The sequence below is a fragment of the Pogona vitticeps genome, chromosome 1 (assembly GCF_051106095.1).
Source record: "Pogona vitticeps strain Pit_001003342236 chromosome 1, PviZW2.1, whole genome shotgun sequence".
NCBI lineage: Eukaryota > Metazoa > Chordata > Lepidosauria > Squamata > Agamidae > Pogona > Pogona vitticeps.
In genome coordinates, this window is record NC_135783.1 from 337,454,934 (window position 1) to 337,472,744 (window position 17,811).

The 17,811-nt window shown below is 41.2% G+C and overlaps 1 protein-coding gene across 2 annotated transcripts in view; it reads right to left on the bottom strand.

The window, feature by feature from the left end:
* Positions 1-3,096: 3,096 nt before the first annotated feature.
* Positions 3,097-17,811, bottom strand: part of LOC110089661 (cholesterol 24-hydroxylase) — a 33,363-nt gene continuing 18,648 nt past the window's right edge. For both annotated transcript variants that reach the window (XR_012082658.2, XM_072986643.2), the window contains exons 14-15: positions 10,526-10,592; positions 3,097-7,555 (exon numbers count right to left, since the gene is read on the bottom strand). Coding sequence is in view for 1 of the 2 variants with exons in the window: in XM_072986643.2 (XP_072842744.2) it covers positions 7,412-7,555; positions 10,526-10,592 (211 nt within the window). In the remaining variant the exon portion in view is untranslated. The remainder of the gene's footprint in view (positions 7,556-10,525; positions 10,593-17,811) is intronic.

The following is a 17,811-nucleotide window of genomic DNA, read 5'->3' on the forward strand; positions in this document are numbered from 1 at the left end:
ATAAGATTGTTAAGTGAAAAAAGAAACCGAATGCACTCTTGTACATCTCTATTGAGACTTATCAGTGTTTATTACCAGGGAAATGAGTGTATGGTTCTTATTAATTAACCCTAAATATATTGCGGATGAGCAGTTAAAGTAAAATAGCCTAAGGCCAAACTAATTATCCAGAGAGTTGAGATGTATAAGTAGCACAGTTAAATCACAGCCAGAAGGAAGATGCATTCTTCATTGGAATTTGATCAGAAGTTTCAGGGCTACCAATGAACAGATAAAAAGAAGCTGTAACAACTTTTAAAACAGAGATCTTTTCTTTATTTTATATGTTCAATTTTGGCCTTGAAAATTGTATCAGTCTATTAGTGTTTAGAAGACTATCTGGGACACTTTCAGTTTAGTAGGCAAGACAGTATGAAGTGTTTTGAGGGTGGTTTGTTTGTTTTTGGTCTGTCTTTAAATGTGAGCTTAATGATTTCTGGTAAGTCCTGTATTTTGGGAAACTATGGAGATTTTTAAATTTTTCTTTCCCGTCTTTTAATTTTGGAGTGCCATTTTTTCCAGCTTGATGAACTGCTCATTGGACATCCAGCCACTTTAGCTCTTCCTAGAACAGAGATGTTGTAGTGGAAATTTTTTAACTTCCCCTTGCTGGCAACAATGACTTCAGCTACGTAGCTGTCTATTGGGCAACTTCCATTAGAAAACAGGGTACTACATTGTACTGTAGAAACTACAATGTCCCAGTTCTCTTCTGTCGATCCACTAACAGAATTCTGTTTTGTTTTTTAAAAGGAGGGAATGCAGAAATTGTTCCTTCAGAAACAGAAGAGTCATTTTTAAAAAGTTACAATTTCTTAGAACCCCAGCCCCCAACCAATATGGCCAATGCACAAGTTGGCTGACATATTCTTGACAACGTAGTCCAAATATGCAATTTTTCTTCTTTGTGTTTGGTTAACATTTGTCCCTGTCTTAAATCTGAGGAGGACCTAGCATGCTAATCTGTGATATCTAGCCGTCTCTGCTAGATATTGGGTTCTTGAAAGAAAGATAAAAATATAAAGTAACCAAAACAATTATGCAAATACTTGATTCAAAATGGCAGGTAATGGGCCAATATTGCTGCATAACATTGTGCCTGCATTGCTGGCAGGAAAAAGAATGGCAAACATTACATAATAGAGGGCAGCATGAATGTGGATTATACCAATGTCAGCTGTCAAGATGGTCAACAGACTATCATCTTGTGCTTACTACCATTCATGAAAAGACAGGAGGGGAAAATCCCAAAACCTATACACTTCTCATCAAAACACAAAGCAGTTGCCAGGATTCACAATTGGTATTGTCAGTATTCAGGGTGCCCTTTGCTATGTAACGCCTGCCATCCTTTTTCCTGCTAGTAATGAGGTCTTGTGCAGCCGCTCAGAGTGGCATAGATATACCAGATGAGCGGGATATAAATCAAATAAATAAATAAATAAATAAATAAACAAACAATATTGGGCCATTTTGAATCATGGCATTTGAATGCTGGCATTTTGAACCATGGACACAGCATCACAATATTCCACATTCGTAAACCAGAGGGTTTTTTTTAAGGAACTGAATTTCCTGACTCTTGAAAACAGAACTATTTAAGTGTGTGCCTGTGTGTGCCTGTGCATGCGCGCACGCACGCACACACACATTCCAACAGAAACTTCACTCATGCAGAATTACCCAGTGCTAGAGGCTCCCAGAAGATGAGCATATAATCTGTACTGTGGTTACTGGGAGAAGACAGAAATAAGAACAATTGGGATGTGGCTGCCGTCCCTCTGTGCCAAAATATTTTGAAGGGCTATTTTGGATTTAATGAAATGGTGAAGCAAATATGTGAGTAAGTACAACACCTATGCCCAGAAGCTACTGGTAATGGTGCGGCTAAAAAATATTGTAAATAAATAAATAAATAAATAAATAAATTTTTAAAAGAAGAAGTAACATCCACACATTTTAAACTCTCAGATAAACTAAGGTTGCCATGCCCACTCTGCAGAATATAAAACTATGTCAGACAAATAGCAAAATGTTCCCCTTTCTGGAGGACTGTCACTCCATTACTTCCTTTAAAGCAAGCCTCCTTTTTTGACTCTTTAAAGAAAATCTGTCTTTTCACTGTTTCTGTGACCTTTAATTGCCCTAAGTATTTCAAATATTGCCATTCCCTGCCCATAAAGCTGCAACAATGTACATACTTTGCAGAGGTGCTGGCAAACCTGTTCCACCCATGCTCTGTGTGATAAGAAATCACTGTTTCTCCCGTTTGAAAGGCCATTTTTGAGGAACAATATTTCAGCTCCTAAAGCCTGGATTGTTTCCAAATTTTAAAAAAAATGGTTGGTAGAACCAACCATTCTCTTTCATGATAAGCAGGACTGGTCTTTTCAATTTGAATGAGCTATTTTAATTCTGGGAACGTTTACAGTCGCCTTTGTCTGAACTGGGAAAGTGGGCAAAACACTTTTTCAAAAATCATAACTTGAAAAACCTTTGCCTAAACTTCCCTAAATTTGGGAAACAGCAAGAGAAGACTGTCTGCTACAACTGTCCCAGACTTGGTGCTGATCCGAAGCCCAGTTTAAAAGAGAAAATTTTTTGTTTGGGCTTCACCCCTTTTTAGAATTGCCTTATAGAATGTTGAATAGCTCTGCCCACACAAGATCACTGTTGCTCTCTCATTCAGCAATAACAATGTGCAAACATCTACTGTGGGCCCTTAATTCACAGATAGTCACTTTAACTGTACAAATAGTCATATTGCACTGCAGAACATTGCATGTGTTTTCTAGCTACCATTCTGATTTTCATCCTTCAATTTTGACAATCAGCTAAGAGGATAACATGCTGACTGAGCAGCAAAATTCCAGGGAGATGGGGCGGTGGGCAACTTGGAACAAAACTGGTTAGCCAATCTCTTTCCTCCAGTCCTGAACACATTCTTTCCAGATGATGGTTTTTACTGTGCTTTAACTAGAAAATGGAAACATCATTAACTGCAGGGAAAAAACATGTAAAGAACATTACTGAGGCACAGAACACAGGAAACCGAGATTAAGGATTGCCAAGGCCAATATATTTTTAATGCATGGACAGGAATGAAAGGAGGAACATCAAAACACGACAAAGCTATGCTGGCTTTACACTTCATGTTTCCTGTATTGTTAAAGCCAAAGGTAACAAGATTGCAGTTAATGTTTGTGGCATTTTCTGCTTCACTGAATGCTTGGTGAAGCAAGAATGCTGTATTCAAGGATCAAAATGTTGCCTTTTCTTTTTTCTTTTTAACTCAAGGTTCTCCGATTACTTTTCCTCTGCTCTCCCCTTTGTCATCCTATTGTCTGAAAGGGTCAACTGTTTTACCATGAGCAGTAACATTTCCTTTCCAGCAACAATTAAGGTACATAAACTGATTTACAGAGTGATTGTACATCTGTATCGAACTAGGTCCAACATGGTTTAAAGGCAGGTGCTTCTTGGCAGTTCTGCAATCTATACTTCTTTACTCTAGAGAAAGGAACAACTGAACGGCATTAGGTACTCCCATTGAAGTCAATGTTTACTGCAGAGTTAATGTGTATGATTCTATTGTTACTAGGGAACAAGTACTATTGAACATGGGAGGGTATAGGCTGCCATTCAGCTCACTTTTCTTTTTGTGCACCACTTACAATATGCTATATATATATAAGGATGGGGCTAAAGCAACCGATGCATTCTTGAATCTCAGGAACTGGAGGAACAGGAAATAGTATGACCGAACCTTTGTCTTGGAGCACACGTCTTTAGCTTAGTTCCATAAAAATGATAACCACTTGCTGCAGTTGACTGCTACAGCCAGGCTGCTGTGATGGTTTTTCCTATTCTCCTTTATGTTCCATTACCTCATTGGGTTAGTTTTGTTTTCTTTCCCATCTCCACTAAGACTCCCAGTTGGGTCTTCCTTTCCCTAAATATTGCTTGCACTTCTGCAGAACTTGGAATTTACCTGATCTTACAACTGTATTTCTCTGGCACAGATTATCCTATTTCAGCTCCATAAAGCTCCACGCAGACAATAAATTCACTGTTGGTATTAAAGATGTCTAGGCAATGTGTGGGCCTTCTAATGGGGGGGGGGCTTTACAACCCCTCCATCAGCCCTGTAGTTCAAAAATGGCCAGAGGAACACAGTTGCCAACCTTTAGTACAGGATGATAGTAGCTGCAACACATCCCCTGCTCCAGCTTCAGTTGTATGAACCAGTCATTAAGGATAGGGCAACGAGAAGCAACACCACCTTCTGAAACTAGCTCCAAGGGTGCAAAGATGGGGGAGAATTTGTTTCCAAGTCCCCACTTACCCACATCAATATAAAAGAAGGAACACCTCAGACTTGAAGGGAATGGCCTTCACCTTCTCATAAAAAGGAAAGCATGTTCATCTGGAGGTACCTCAGGAGACCACAATAGATAAACAGATTGCCTTGACTCTTCTACCCACCCTGGCTAAGTGCTCTCAAAATATACTGAATGCTAGTCTTGGAAGAAACCCTTTCTTCCTCTTCTGTCTAACTTTCCTAGCTTTTAGCTAGAACACTTAATAAGCTTCCTCTTTTCTCTGAGTGAAAAGTTACTGTTCAGCTTTTTTTAAAGCTATGGAAAGATCCTTGGCTTGGTACATTCAACCACATGATGTGAAACCACTATTTTTAAAGGGGAAAATACAGTTGTTCCAGTGCCGTGTTGCAACATAAATATCTCAGAAGCATTTAAAAGGCCATGGTGTGAAAGCAAACAACATTAAACGTTTTCATATTCCTTCCTTCCAAATCCACTAAAACAGCTTTATCATCACCCAGATTGCCACTAGATGGCGATCAGATACTACCATGCTTGACTGGGAGGTGACTCGCTTCAAAAACAAGAGTCCTGTGGCACCTTAAAATTAACAGACATTTTTACTGCTACTCATTTCTTTCTCTAGTCACTTCCTACAGTTCAGAACTGACTGCAAGACAGCAGGAGAAGAAAATCCTCATCAGAAGACATAATTTATTTATTTTATTAGACTTATATACGTACCACCCATCTAGAACATGTCTACTTTGAGTGGGTTACAAAAATTACAAAAAACCCAAAGATACAAATCTAATAAATGAAAACATTAATGATTTAAAAACTAAGGCCCAATTTTGCTACAAAAATCCAAGATGGGACAAAAGGAAAAGAAGAGGTAAAGCTAAGTAATGGCTGTTGGGAAGGCTGCATAAACACCATTATAAACAGAATGGTGTTTATGAATTCCACCCAGTTATACTTAATATTTTATTAATATCAAAGAATACATTACAGTCAATTTGTATTTCAATACATTTCAACTATGTTTAAATCATATTTCAGTCTCTACTCTTTTTAAATCCATCTATTTTTGCTGATGCTAAACAATTGAACTATTTATTATTTTCAAATCCAATAATGGTGAGTTCTCTTTCAAGACAATTTTCATAGCCTCTGCTGTTGCTTTTCTGCCCACATACACCACCGCCATTTTCTTTCAAGTGTATTTTCAGTTCTCCTTTTACACAGTCTCTAATTCCTTTTTCTTTCACTTGTGCAATCTCAGTTCCCTCTCAAAAATCAGATGAAACCATTTCCATTTGCTTCTCAGGTTTTTCTTCAAACTCCTGAATTTCCCTTAAATCATTGAATAGTTTATTAAATTTCACTCAACTCTTTCAATTCTGCTGCTACAGGTTTTCGATTAAGCCTGCAATCTGGTATGAATAATGTGGTCCTCTTAAGGATTGCTTCTCAGATGAATCTGTTCACCACTTCACTTGCTAGCTGGGAAGTACAGGGAGCTTGTAGAAACTTAAGTGCTACTAATACCCCTCATCTGTCCTTCATATTGGTTTTTAATCTCTGGAAATTTATTTATTTATTTGATTTATACCCCGCCCATCTGGCCTAAAAGGCCACTCTAGGCGGCTAATGACTAACAAGAATAAACTGCCCCTGAGGAGAAGCCCCCAAGCCTGTCTCCTTTATGCATCCATGATCAACTCAAGTAGGTGCTCTCAGTCAACTTTATATGAACAGAAAAGAAGGCAATCTTTTTGAAGCTTAGCGTTTTTAAAGTGCTCTGCAACTTCAAAAGTCTGAACAGTAATCCTGCCATATAGCAGTTGCATCAGATATTTTGAAAGTTTAGGAAACTATGTCATTTCGATCATGGAGTGGGGAACTGTGGCACTTCACACTTTAGGGCCTGTGACTCCCATCAAGCCTTAACCAGTATAGACAGGACTGAGGATTATGGGGGCGATTCTATGTTCATGGGCAAGGTGCAACATTTCCATAATGCTCTTCCTTCAGTGAGCTGAAGGCAAAGGGGAAAAAAGTGTGCTGCTTATATACTGTCCGCCCCATAGTGCTTAAAGCATTGTCTTGGTAGCATACAATTTAATTATGCAGGCTACATATTGACCATTCCAGAAAACTGGCTACTCAGATATCCAGAAAAACAGACTAAGCAGCAAAGACAATGTATCAGGGGGCAGACTCTTGATTAAAAGTGCAAAATATAATTCCAATTCCTTATTTATTCCCTATGAGTGAATTTCCACTTGATACAGTTCTGCTCTACCTATTCTAGGAATGAAGAACTTACTGCCCTCTAGATGGTATCTTATTCTGGCAATTCAAAAAAGCCTTAACTTGAAAGTGTGAGGAAAGTTTTGACTCCACCCCTTCCTGTTGCTTTGGGAAGACAGAGTGTCTTCAACAGGAAGGTTTCTGCCACAAGTGGAATCTCCCCATGTAACTGTTCTTGACTGTCTGTGTTCTTGATTTTGTAGAGAGGTTCCAGGTGCTGCAGATGACTTCTTTTTCAAGCTGTTCTTTTTTTACATGGAGACAAGAACAGCTGGGGGGACGGGGGAACAGGGCTAGAGAACCTCCTGCTCACACTTTCAGATTAGCTTCCTTCTGAACACCTGAATAGGGAGTAAGCCTTTTAGGTCTGTCACTTTAAGTAACAGGGGCAAATTTAGGCGTTGGAAACGCTGGAGAGCCATGAAGGCCACATTCCAGCAAGGAGTCCACTGCCAGGTGTCTCTGCCGCTCCTTTGTCGTCATTTTCCACCCACCCCTGCCTGAAAAGGAGCAGCAGCCTTTAATTCATGTGGTGTTCTGGATTCGGTCCAAAGACAAAGGGAAATATACAGGCAACCAATACAAGGGCAAAGAACAAGCTGCTGAATATTAAGAAGGGCGGCCACAGATGCCACCTCACCCTCAAAATCCAAAATCACCGAATCACACTGACTGTGGACTAAATATCCTTCAACATTTCCCCATATGGGTTCTAACATTCCACTGAATTTTAATTAATGACATCGTGGTTTCAACCTGCATACCACGCCATCTGCAGGCTTCAGTGTTCCTGTGTCCAAAACTCTAAAGCTCTGTGGTGGAACCAGCTGGAATTCAAACCTCTGCAGAAATTTGGCCATGACCACTTTCGCCTCCATCTGCCGTGAAGAGAAAAATGGAAGAGTGAGCAGTCGGTGCTTATTTACTGCAATTACCTTTTAAACCTAGTATTCTTGTTAAGGAGCTTAGAGAGGCATATAAAATTTTGTCAGTATATCTTCACAACAGACTCAACAATGAGGTTGATTATGTTGGAAAAGAGTGACTGGGGTAAAGTTGGTGAGATGCAGGCTGGGTGGAAATTTGAATTTTTTTATATATATACAGTACTGCATATATATTCTAGCCCTCTTTCACTTGCAAGGGAGGGGGGAGCATGTCTCCTTTGAGCTGTCTCATTTTGAGCAACATGCATTCATGTTGTTTTTGCTAGGAGCAGCCACAACTAGTGAAAACAAGACGCTTACCAACACCCCTTTAAATAATAATAATAATAATAATAATAATAATAATAATAATAATAATAATAATAATAATAATAATAATAATAATAATAATAATAATAATAATAATAATAATAATAATAATAAAAAAGGGTGAGAGCGCAGTGGCCATAAATTGGCCACAGTACCCAGAAACCCAACTCCTCTGCAAAGGAAATAAATCGACAGCATTCAATCATGCTGAAACAAAAAGAATGAAGTGATTCATCACTGGAATAATTTTTTAAAAACCCTCCCAGTGAGGCGGAAATAAACAACTTGCCAGGGCAAATGAATCAATGTTGCCTGTGCATCATGTGAGTGAAAAATAAAGATCTAAAAAGCCAGCCAAATCAGTATAACTGGGGTTCTTTTGGCAAGTGTGACTCGAGTTCAGTATTCTAACCAAATTATTTTAGGATTTAGGATTAGGCATCCTTCAGTCTCGAGAGACTATGGTAACATGCTCTGTATGGAGGACTTGGAACAGCATCTAGTGTGGCTGAGGAGGCCAATTTGAGAGTGACCATTCCTTCCACACTGAGGACAAATACAATCTGTCCCGTCCAGCTCCCTGATTTTGCTGCTTTCGGGACTGCCTCTTTGCCTCGGCCTTCTGGACAAGGGTCTCTTCAAACTGGGGGAGGTCGTGATGCACCGCCTGTTTCCAGGCTGAATGCTCAGATGTCAGGGTTTGATTATTAGCAGTGATATGCACAATCTGAACTTTTTAAATACCTCACTAATAAAAATATTTATACAGCCAGGGTGATGTGAAGGACAGAGTGATGGTCTAGAATTTAGGAGATCTGGGCAGAAATCTCTTCTTGGTCACAAAAACTCCCAGGGATTGGCAATGGTAAAACCACTCAATAACATAAAATGAGCAATTTCAGCCTTCATGTTCCACATATTTTGTTTGTTTGTTTAGTCATTAAGTCGTGTCTGACTTTTCGTGACCCCATGGACTAGAGCACGTTCTTTTGATTCTGTTTAGAGAAATATGTAATTTTTTAAAATACCAGATTATTTTAGATTAGCAAAAACTATTGCTACTGTTTTTCCAAGTGCATTCAAGAGTATGCAGATTCTCAAAATACCGGCTTCCAGCCTTCTATGTTGCCATGATATGCTATGTCATATAAATACCGCCGCCACCCCAGTTGGCAAGGGAACCAATCACACTTGTTAATAATTGCTTCAGGCATACCACTAAATGATCTACTTCAGCTCTTCCACTTCAATCAGGACCTTCATGTTTTTTTTTCCTTTTGATTATCATTATCTTGTCAACATTATTCTCATGGAAGCATCGCTTAACCTTCATTTTATTCAATACGCTTTCAGGACGTTTCAGCCTCTTCCTCAACCTTGAGAGCTTTCACAGCTCTGATTCTTTGTAAAAGTTCTTCAGGTTAACTCAGTCTATTCTCTGCTTTTGTCTTTTTATTCATTTCCATTCATATATTCATTTTAGTTTCCTGTTGTTTATGTGTCACGGCTCATTCATGGGGAAAGCGGGTGTTGTAGTTGCAAGACTTGTACTTCAACACACCGGGGAAGCTGCTTTCTCTTATCTATAATTCAGAAGGCTCTCTCCATTTCTATGGCTTGCTGACTTCTACCAGTCCTTGCTCTCACTATTCAAGTAAAGTATTCTATCAGGTGGAAGACCGTTTTCTGGAAGGAGGAGGACTGAGTTCACCATCGGACTTTTCTTTTAAAATCCACTCTTTTCTCTTTGAGTAATCTTTTAAGAAATCTGCTTTTATGCTGGAGCTCTTCATTGTTATTATTTTAATATTGCTAACTAAAGCACCAATTTGAGAGACTGTCATTATAGCCAACAACTTCAAATGGGAACTACCATTACCTCCACCCCAATGCAATACAAAAAAAGATGGAAGGTTGCATAAAAGGCACTGTACCAACTGAGACAAGAGCAGTTTCATTCTGTTTTATCTGTCCTGGTTCCATCCTAGAGAATTCTAGAATTTGTATGTCAGCAAAGGGGCTTAAAAATCTCTGCCATCGTTCCCAAGTGGCCATTCTCTGGTCAAGAATTCTAGGCATCTCATTAAAGAACAAATTCCAGCACTGAACCATGGCAGCTAAAATGCAATCAATTTATTGTAACTGTGTAACATATACAATTTTAAGAAAGCCAACACTGGGAGTCCCTAGATCAGCAATTTTCAAGATTGGGTCCCCATAATGTTCTTAGACTAAACCTCCCAGAAGCCTTCACCACCAGCTGTGCTGGCCAGGATTTCTCGGAGTTGTAGTCCAACAACTGGGGACCCAAGATTTGGACTCGCTGCTCCTGGTGATGTTGCTTCTCTTTCTTAAACTCTCGAGGCATGAGATCTTCACTTAGCTTTCCTCCAGCTCATGGTACTAGTAGGGCTTGAGTTCTGTCCCATAAGGGACAGGAGATGAAGAGGAGCAATTGGATCATTACTGGAGTGAAACAGGTGGTTCACTAAGAGATGTGCTACATTCTCTCTTGGTGTCATGGAGTTTTAAATGGACAGGTACCAGCTTTTAGGGAGGCCTGGTAGCTTTAGAGATGACTGTCTCACTTACCTGTGCAAATATCTGCCCAATGCAAGAACGAGGTCCCAGGGAAAATGGGAAATAACAAAAGTATGGTCTAAAAAAAAACAAGAGAAGTAGGAACCATTTAGATCATGCATTAGTTTTATTGCAGCCATCACATGCAACCTAATTGCTTAGTGCTAAGGTCAAATGTAGTGGTGTCACTGACGAAACTACTTCCAATAGAACAATTAGAAAGAAGCCACCTTCCACTCCCATGCCAACTAAAAACCTGTTGTGAAGCACTGAAAAAACCTCTAGAGCAGGTCTGCATAAGTATCAAGAATGCCAGCTTTCCCTACTAGCACTGAGCTACTGTTAAATAATGGATGAGCACTTTTCCTTGAGCACTTGTCAAGTACAGTAGCCCGCCCCCATAGCAGCTGGAGATTGGTCCCAAGCCCCATCTTAGATACTGAAAACCATGGACAATAGCGAATATGACAGACAGACAGACAGACAGACAGACAGACAGACAGACAGACAGACAGGATGGTAACATGCATTATCAGAACTGGCCACTAGAGAGCAGAGATCCTACTGGGGGGTGTGGGCTCTGTGCGAGGACCGCTTGGGGGGCGGGGGCACCCCGTGCTCACAGGTGGGCATGTCAAACTCATGGAAGGGTGTGTCACACTCAAAGCAAAGCAAAGCGTGCTGCTTATATACCGCCCCATAGTGCTTCAAGCACTCTCTGGGCAGTTTACAAGTTAATTATGCAGGCTACACATTGCCCTACCAGCGAGCTGGGTACTTATTTTACCAGCCTCGGAAGGATAGAAGGCTGAGTCAACCTTGAGCCGCTACCTGGGATTGAACCCCAGGTCATGAGCACAGTTTTGGCTGCAGTACAGCGGTTTAACCACTGTGCCACAAGGCTTACTTAGACACTCATGTCTAAGATACAAGAGTGCTTCTGAGGAGAGATAACAACTCTGAGTCAAGTTTCTCTATTAGATAAGGTAGCTCAGGGCCATGCTCAGGGAGGAACACAAACCCTATTTTCATTGATAATGATGGGAAGGGTGGGAAGGAATGCATGGTTTGCCAATGATAAGCTGTGTGAATGGGATGACTCATGAGGCTGAGGGCGCTGGGAAGACACTGGCATGGATACAGGCTGGTGCCCTAATCATCAGTCAGGAGGTAGGGCATTGGCAAGATATCACTGGGATGGATACAAGCTGGCCCCACCAATCATGAGCCAAGAAGCGAGGGTGGGGCGGATTCAAATTGGCCCCCCCATCAGGTAAGGGGCAGGTGGACTGACAGTGGTAGGAATTCAAGCTGGCCCTCATAAGCCACAAATCTTGTATTGTAGAAGGCACCCAAGCTGCCCAATCATGAGTAAAAACAGAAGGGAGAGTCCAAGTACATACTCAACATTAGCTAACCAGGAAGGAGAGCAGGAAGATGGACAGTGAAAGGGCCAGGCCTTGAACTGTGTACAGTTGTGTAGAATTGTGTAGAGCTGTGTCAGGTGGACAACAGACTATAGGATCCCTGGAAAGCACAGCCGAAGAATTCTTGCCTGAAGTATAACTTTACACAGCTCCAGTCAGTAACTTTGCCACTAATTATGAGCTAGGGCAGGGGAAAGAGGGAGTAATGTGAGGCCATCCTATAGATCAATAAACACAAGTTTTCTTTGGCTGCCTCCTGTGGTTCTCTCAGACAGTGGAGTGGGTGCACATTTAAATGAGAGAAAGGTAGATGTCATGGGGGCACTCTGACTGCACCAGATGCACTAGGAGGGGCTGAGCTTTCTACGGCACTAACCAGTATTGCAATGGGTTTCATGGCAGCTGCAGAAAGGACTTGCATCTGGGGGAAATAGCACACTGTACCTTTAACAGGCATCTCCCTCTTAATTGTGAGGTTATGATTCAGGCAGCCTAAGGCCAGCCTGGCTAGTTAGGATTGTGCCCTAAACCAGGACGAGAAAAAGAAAGAAAAATTTACTTTAGTGCTAACATTTTCTGAATTTGGACTAGGGTTCTGTGACATAAATAGTGCTTTGAATGGCGGTTAGTTCTCCAACATCTTCTAATATTCCATTCTTGACTTTTGACCTAAAAAGGAGTAGGTAAATAGCTCCATGACATTAATTAAGATAGTTAATGGATACTCATTTGGAGATACTACTCATCATGTATGAGCTGATAAGAAAAACAAACAAACAAACAAAAAACAGCCTGACAGCAGCCCATCCAGAAATATTATGATCCACAGGACATTTATTTCACTCTTGCAAGCAGCCTGGTTGGGCTTAAGAGCGTGAGAGACATTTAAATAACTCTTGACATACCACTGAGGTCATAATGAGAGAAGGTGTCACATGACCTCTGAGGTCACATGATTGCTGGAGCAACAGTGCTCTAAGCTCTTGACAGTTGGTCTTTGCCCACTTGCTGCTTTCCTGCCTCAACAGCCATTGGGAGCAGAGTGAGTTAGAGAGACCTTGGCTTTTCAAAATTACTTACATTTACCTTTCATCCGGGCCTAACTGTGGACTTTCTCAGCCATTCAGGTTCATAGTTTATAGAGATGTACTCTGTATCAACGGACAGGATTGCTTCCTGTTTTGTCTATAGCTCTAGAAACTACGTTAAGGCATTGCCTAGGTAGTGTAGGTTTAAGGTGGTGAAGTCTGGCAGGACAGTTGATGTGGTACTTTTGAGAGGTTGCTGTTGTTTTTTAATGGAGATAAATGGGTTTGTTAGGAGGCAGCCAGATGTAAACTGGATTTCAATAACAGATTGGAAAGAGTAGCATTTGTGAGGATCCTTTTCTGGGTGCCCTCTTTCTGATGGAGCCATGGGTGTAGTTGGAAATGAAACATTTCTGTTTCATTTCTGAAATATTTGCCCACTCTGCATGATTAATCTGCATATTTCATCCCTAGCATTCATTAGATTGTATTTGGTTAATCTCCCTCCTTAGTAACCATAATTAGAAAAAATGTTTTGTTTATGTTGTTCAGAAATGAACAACAGACCTCTTTACATACTGTTTCCGAGTCTGAAGGGTTCCAAAGATTATTGTGTCTGAAATATTTACCCATTTAATGTGTTAATATGCCAGGATCTATTGATTTGTTCAGCTTAATAGTTCTCTTTCTGGGTTAATATCTCTTGTATTTATTTCCATATTCATAGTGTTAATTACGTGCTCAAAATTTAAAGAGATAGTGGTTTATAAATGTTAAGACATATCACATAACTATCTTCTAGGTAAAACACCTTATCTTATGGTTAGGTACTGACCAGGTAAGGGATCAAAACTCAATTTAGATTTATTTATTTTTTACTACCTTCCCTTCTCATACAGGCCAAGACACCAACCAGGTAGGAGATCAAACCAAATTTTGGTTTATTTTTTTTCCATTTTTACCACCTTCCCTCCTTATGCAGGTGAAGACATTGACCAGGTAAGGAATCAGAACCAATTTCTGTTCATTTTTTTCCATTTTAACTGCCTTCCCTCCTTATTCAGGTAAAGACACTGAGAAGGTAAGAGATGAAAGCTAATTTTGGTTTATTTTTTGCATTTTTATCACCTTCCCTCCTTATACAAGTAAAGACACCAACCAGGTAGGAGAGCAAACCTAATTTTGGTTTATTTTCTTCCATTTTCACAACTTTGCCTCTTTATACAGGCCAAGACACCAACCAGGTAAGAGATCAAACCTACTTTTCGTTTATTTTTTCCAGTGTTACTGCCTTCCCTCCTGTGCTGTGATGTTTTTTGTGTTTTGGTGTGTATTTTTTCCCAGCCCCATCGCGTTCGGACTGGCTGTGTGTATGTGGAGGGTGTTTTTGTGTTTTTTTCCCCAGCCCCATGTGTTCTGCTGGGGCTGGCTGTGTGTGGGGGGGGTTGTGTTTCCCCCCCCCCAGCTGGAAGAAATATCAACTTCAGATATGTAGATGATACCACTCTGATGGCAGAAAGTAAGGAGGAATCAAAGAACCTCTTAATGAGGGTGAAAGAGGAGAGTGCAAAAAATGGTCTGAAGCTCAATATAAAAAAAAACTAAGATCATGGCCACTGGCCAAATAGAAGGGGAAGATATGGAGACAGTGACAGATTTTACCTTCTTGGGCTCCGTGATCACTGCAAATGGGGACAGCAGCCACAAAATTAAAAGACGCTTGCTTCTTGGGATGAATGCAATGACAAAGCTAGACAGCATCTTAAAAAGCAGAGACATCGCCTTGCCGACAAAGGTCCGCATAGACAAAGCTATGGCTATTCCAGTTGCAATGTATAGAGGTGAGAGCTGGACCATAAAGAAGGCTGACTGCTGAAGAATTGACACTTTTGAATTCTGTTGCTGGAGGATACTCTTGAGAGTCCCCTGAACTGCAAGGAGAACAAACCTATCTGTTTTGAAGAAAATCAACCCTGAGTGCTTACTGGAAAGCAGATCCTGAAGCTGAAGCTTCAGTACTTTGGCCATCTCATGAGAAGAGAAGACTCCCTGGAAAAGACCCTGATGTTGGGAAAGTGTGAAGGCAAGAGAAGAAGGGGACAGCAGAAGATAAGATGGTTGGACAGTGTCATCGAAGCTACCAACTTGAATTTGACCCAACTCCTGGAGGCAGTGGAAGACAGGAGGGCCTGGCGTGCTCTGGTCCATGCGGTCACGAAGAGTCAGACACGACTTAATGACTAAACAACAAAATAGGTTGTTGGCAGAAGAGGTAAGTAAATGTTTGGGAGGAACACAAGGTCCTATCCAGACCTGCTCTCTCCCATATATACTTCACACATTTAGTCTCCATTTCACTTCTTAACCCAATCTTCACCCCCCCACCCAGTCCCTACATCTGAATTCATCCACTATCACATTGGCCTGCCCTCCCCACACCTCCCTGCTTCCCTCCAGCAACCGACAGAACATGTCTCTTCTCCTCCTACCCACAATCCCCTATCATTGGTCTTCATATGCACATACCCAGACATACTAAAAAAACCCATCACCTCTAGACCCACCCAACTCCCCTCTCATACGTACACACTCCACCTCCTTCCCAGCTCCACCTCCTTCCCTACAGGAGATCCTCCCCTCCCAATCCCACACCATGCCACATAATGACTCCTCTGCCCCACATGGACAAAAAGCATCCCAATATGCACTCCCCTCATCCCTTCCATGCCTCACATGCCCAACAGCCCTAACCAATCCCTCACACCATTTATAACATGCCCCTCACAAGTGTGTTCCTAGTTACTGGTAACTCCAACACTTGAGTCCATCTCTGTATTTCTGGAGCTGGTGGGCAATGTATACCTCTGCCAGCATGGATTCCTACGCTGGCTTGGAACTATTTTTCCCACATCTCCTGATCTGACATAGGCAGGTAGAGGCACCAACTGGCGCTTCCCACAAGGCTATGCTGGGACTGGATGTTGGTGCAATTATAAGATCCTTCTGCCCCCAGCCAGCCCTTTTTCCTTTGAGTTAGCCTGCCTCCCCTGGGTCCACTCTGGCTGAGGTGGTCGCTTCGGGGCCGGATAGGAATTTTGGGTCTGTCTCACCTGATTGGCATATAAAAGGTGGGTGGATGTATTTTTGCCTATCCCACACAGTTTACCCATAGGATTCTGAGGGCTATTCCAGATTCGAGTCACACTTAAATAGGTCAAACTGTCAGGTAGTGTGGAAGAGAAGGTTTCAGTGAGCTCCCAAAAAGCACATGGGGTCCTACTGCACCCAGCATCACAGCAATCAGGATCTAGCGTTTCACTTGCTGGGATGAGGGATGGATAAGGCATAGTCCCATCCACTGCATGTCTTAGTTCTAGACAATTGCATGGATGGCAGATAGGGAGTTTTTTTCTTCCCAGTCTGTGGCCAACTGGGTACGAGCTGTTCAGGGGACAGCTCTGACCAGGGGCTTGGGACTCACCCACTTAGGATTGGAGAGGGGGTAAGAGATACCCCTAGAGCCTGCCCCAGGGATCCACATGACATCCAGGCCCCTCTACAGGATGAGAGTGATTGGAAATTAAAAGCAATAAAGTGTGGCCCTAGTTAACTCCAACACCTGTGTCCGTCTATTTCAGGAGTGGGTGGGCAGAGATTAAATAACTGGTGGAGGAAAACACTGAATATTAATTTCATGAACTTTAAAATATCATGTGAAATAAATCTACAGTGTTTTGGAAATTCATAGTATATTCCAAAGTGTCAATAGTCAACAAGGGACCATAGTAGAATATTTTAACTACAAAAATTCTTAAATGCTTTCCAGACAGTTTACATGTCTCCTCTACATTTTCTCTCTTGCATTCTTTTTTAACAGCTCTACAGTTCATCCCAAAAGCAGTCCTGACTGCCACTGGCAAAGTTCCATCTCCCACCCCTCCAAATGTAGGATATCCACAAGAATAATCACAGGCCTGACACTATACTGATTTTCTACTGATTCTGCCTCTTATCATACAAGAGGTGAATTATCGAGACAGGGCTCACATGATCAGCATTGCTGATTTATCAAGAAAACATCAAACTAGTGGCATTCCCATTTGGACATAAGAAAAAAAGCTCTCCTCTTTCTCTTGATCCAAGAGAAAGTATAAAGATCCAAGGTTTGGGCCCTTATAAATTTTAAACAGAAGTTTTCAAGAGTTGCAGATAGAGATGGTATTTGCAGCAATCTGTGACAGATTGTTACCGCTGATCATACAGGTAAAAGGTAAAATCAGTGGAAGAAGCAGTGCAGGAAGAATAATCAATTATTGGTCTGAATACAACACAATATTATTGTTTAGAGTTGTTGCATGCATGGTCAGAATGGCCACAATGACATCCAGCCTCTAATAAGAAAGGGATGAGAAGACCACTGTCTCTTCAATCGGACATGTTGGAGTAAGATGTTCCTTGCTTAAAAATTGAATTTCCTTTTTTCCTCTTTCAGTCTGCACTTGATTAGGCAGAAGGGGATGGGTGATTCAGAAGTCATATACTGGGGAATGGAAAGGAAGGGTGAAGTATTGGATGGTAGAGCTCTTTGTGGTGCATGGCAGGTCCTACATACAACTAAACTACATCAAGGCCTGAAGAAAGAATTCTACTCACACTGAAGGAAAATTGCTCCCTTTCAGTCTTTGGTGCTACACATGTTCAACTACTGGGTGACAATAACAATATATTTTGAAATATGTTGTGTTCTGCCTACATGGAAGAAATAAATATAAAATAGGCTTTGTTCTGTTCTACTAGGTACCAAGATTCCTTTCCTCTTTGTTTGTTCCTTGTTGGCCATGGC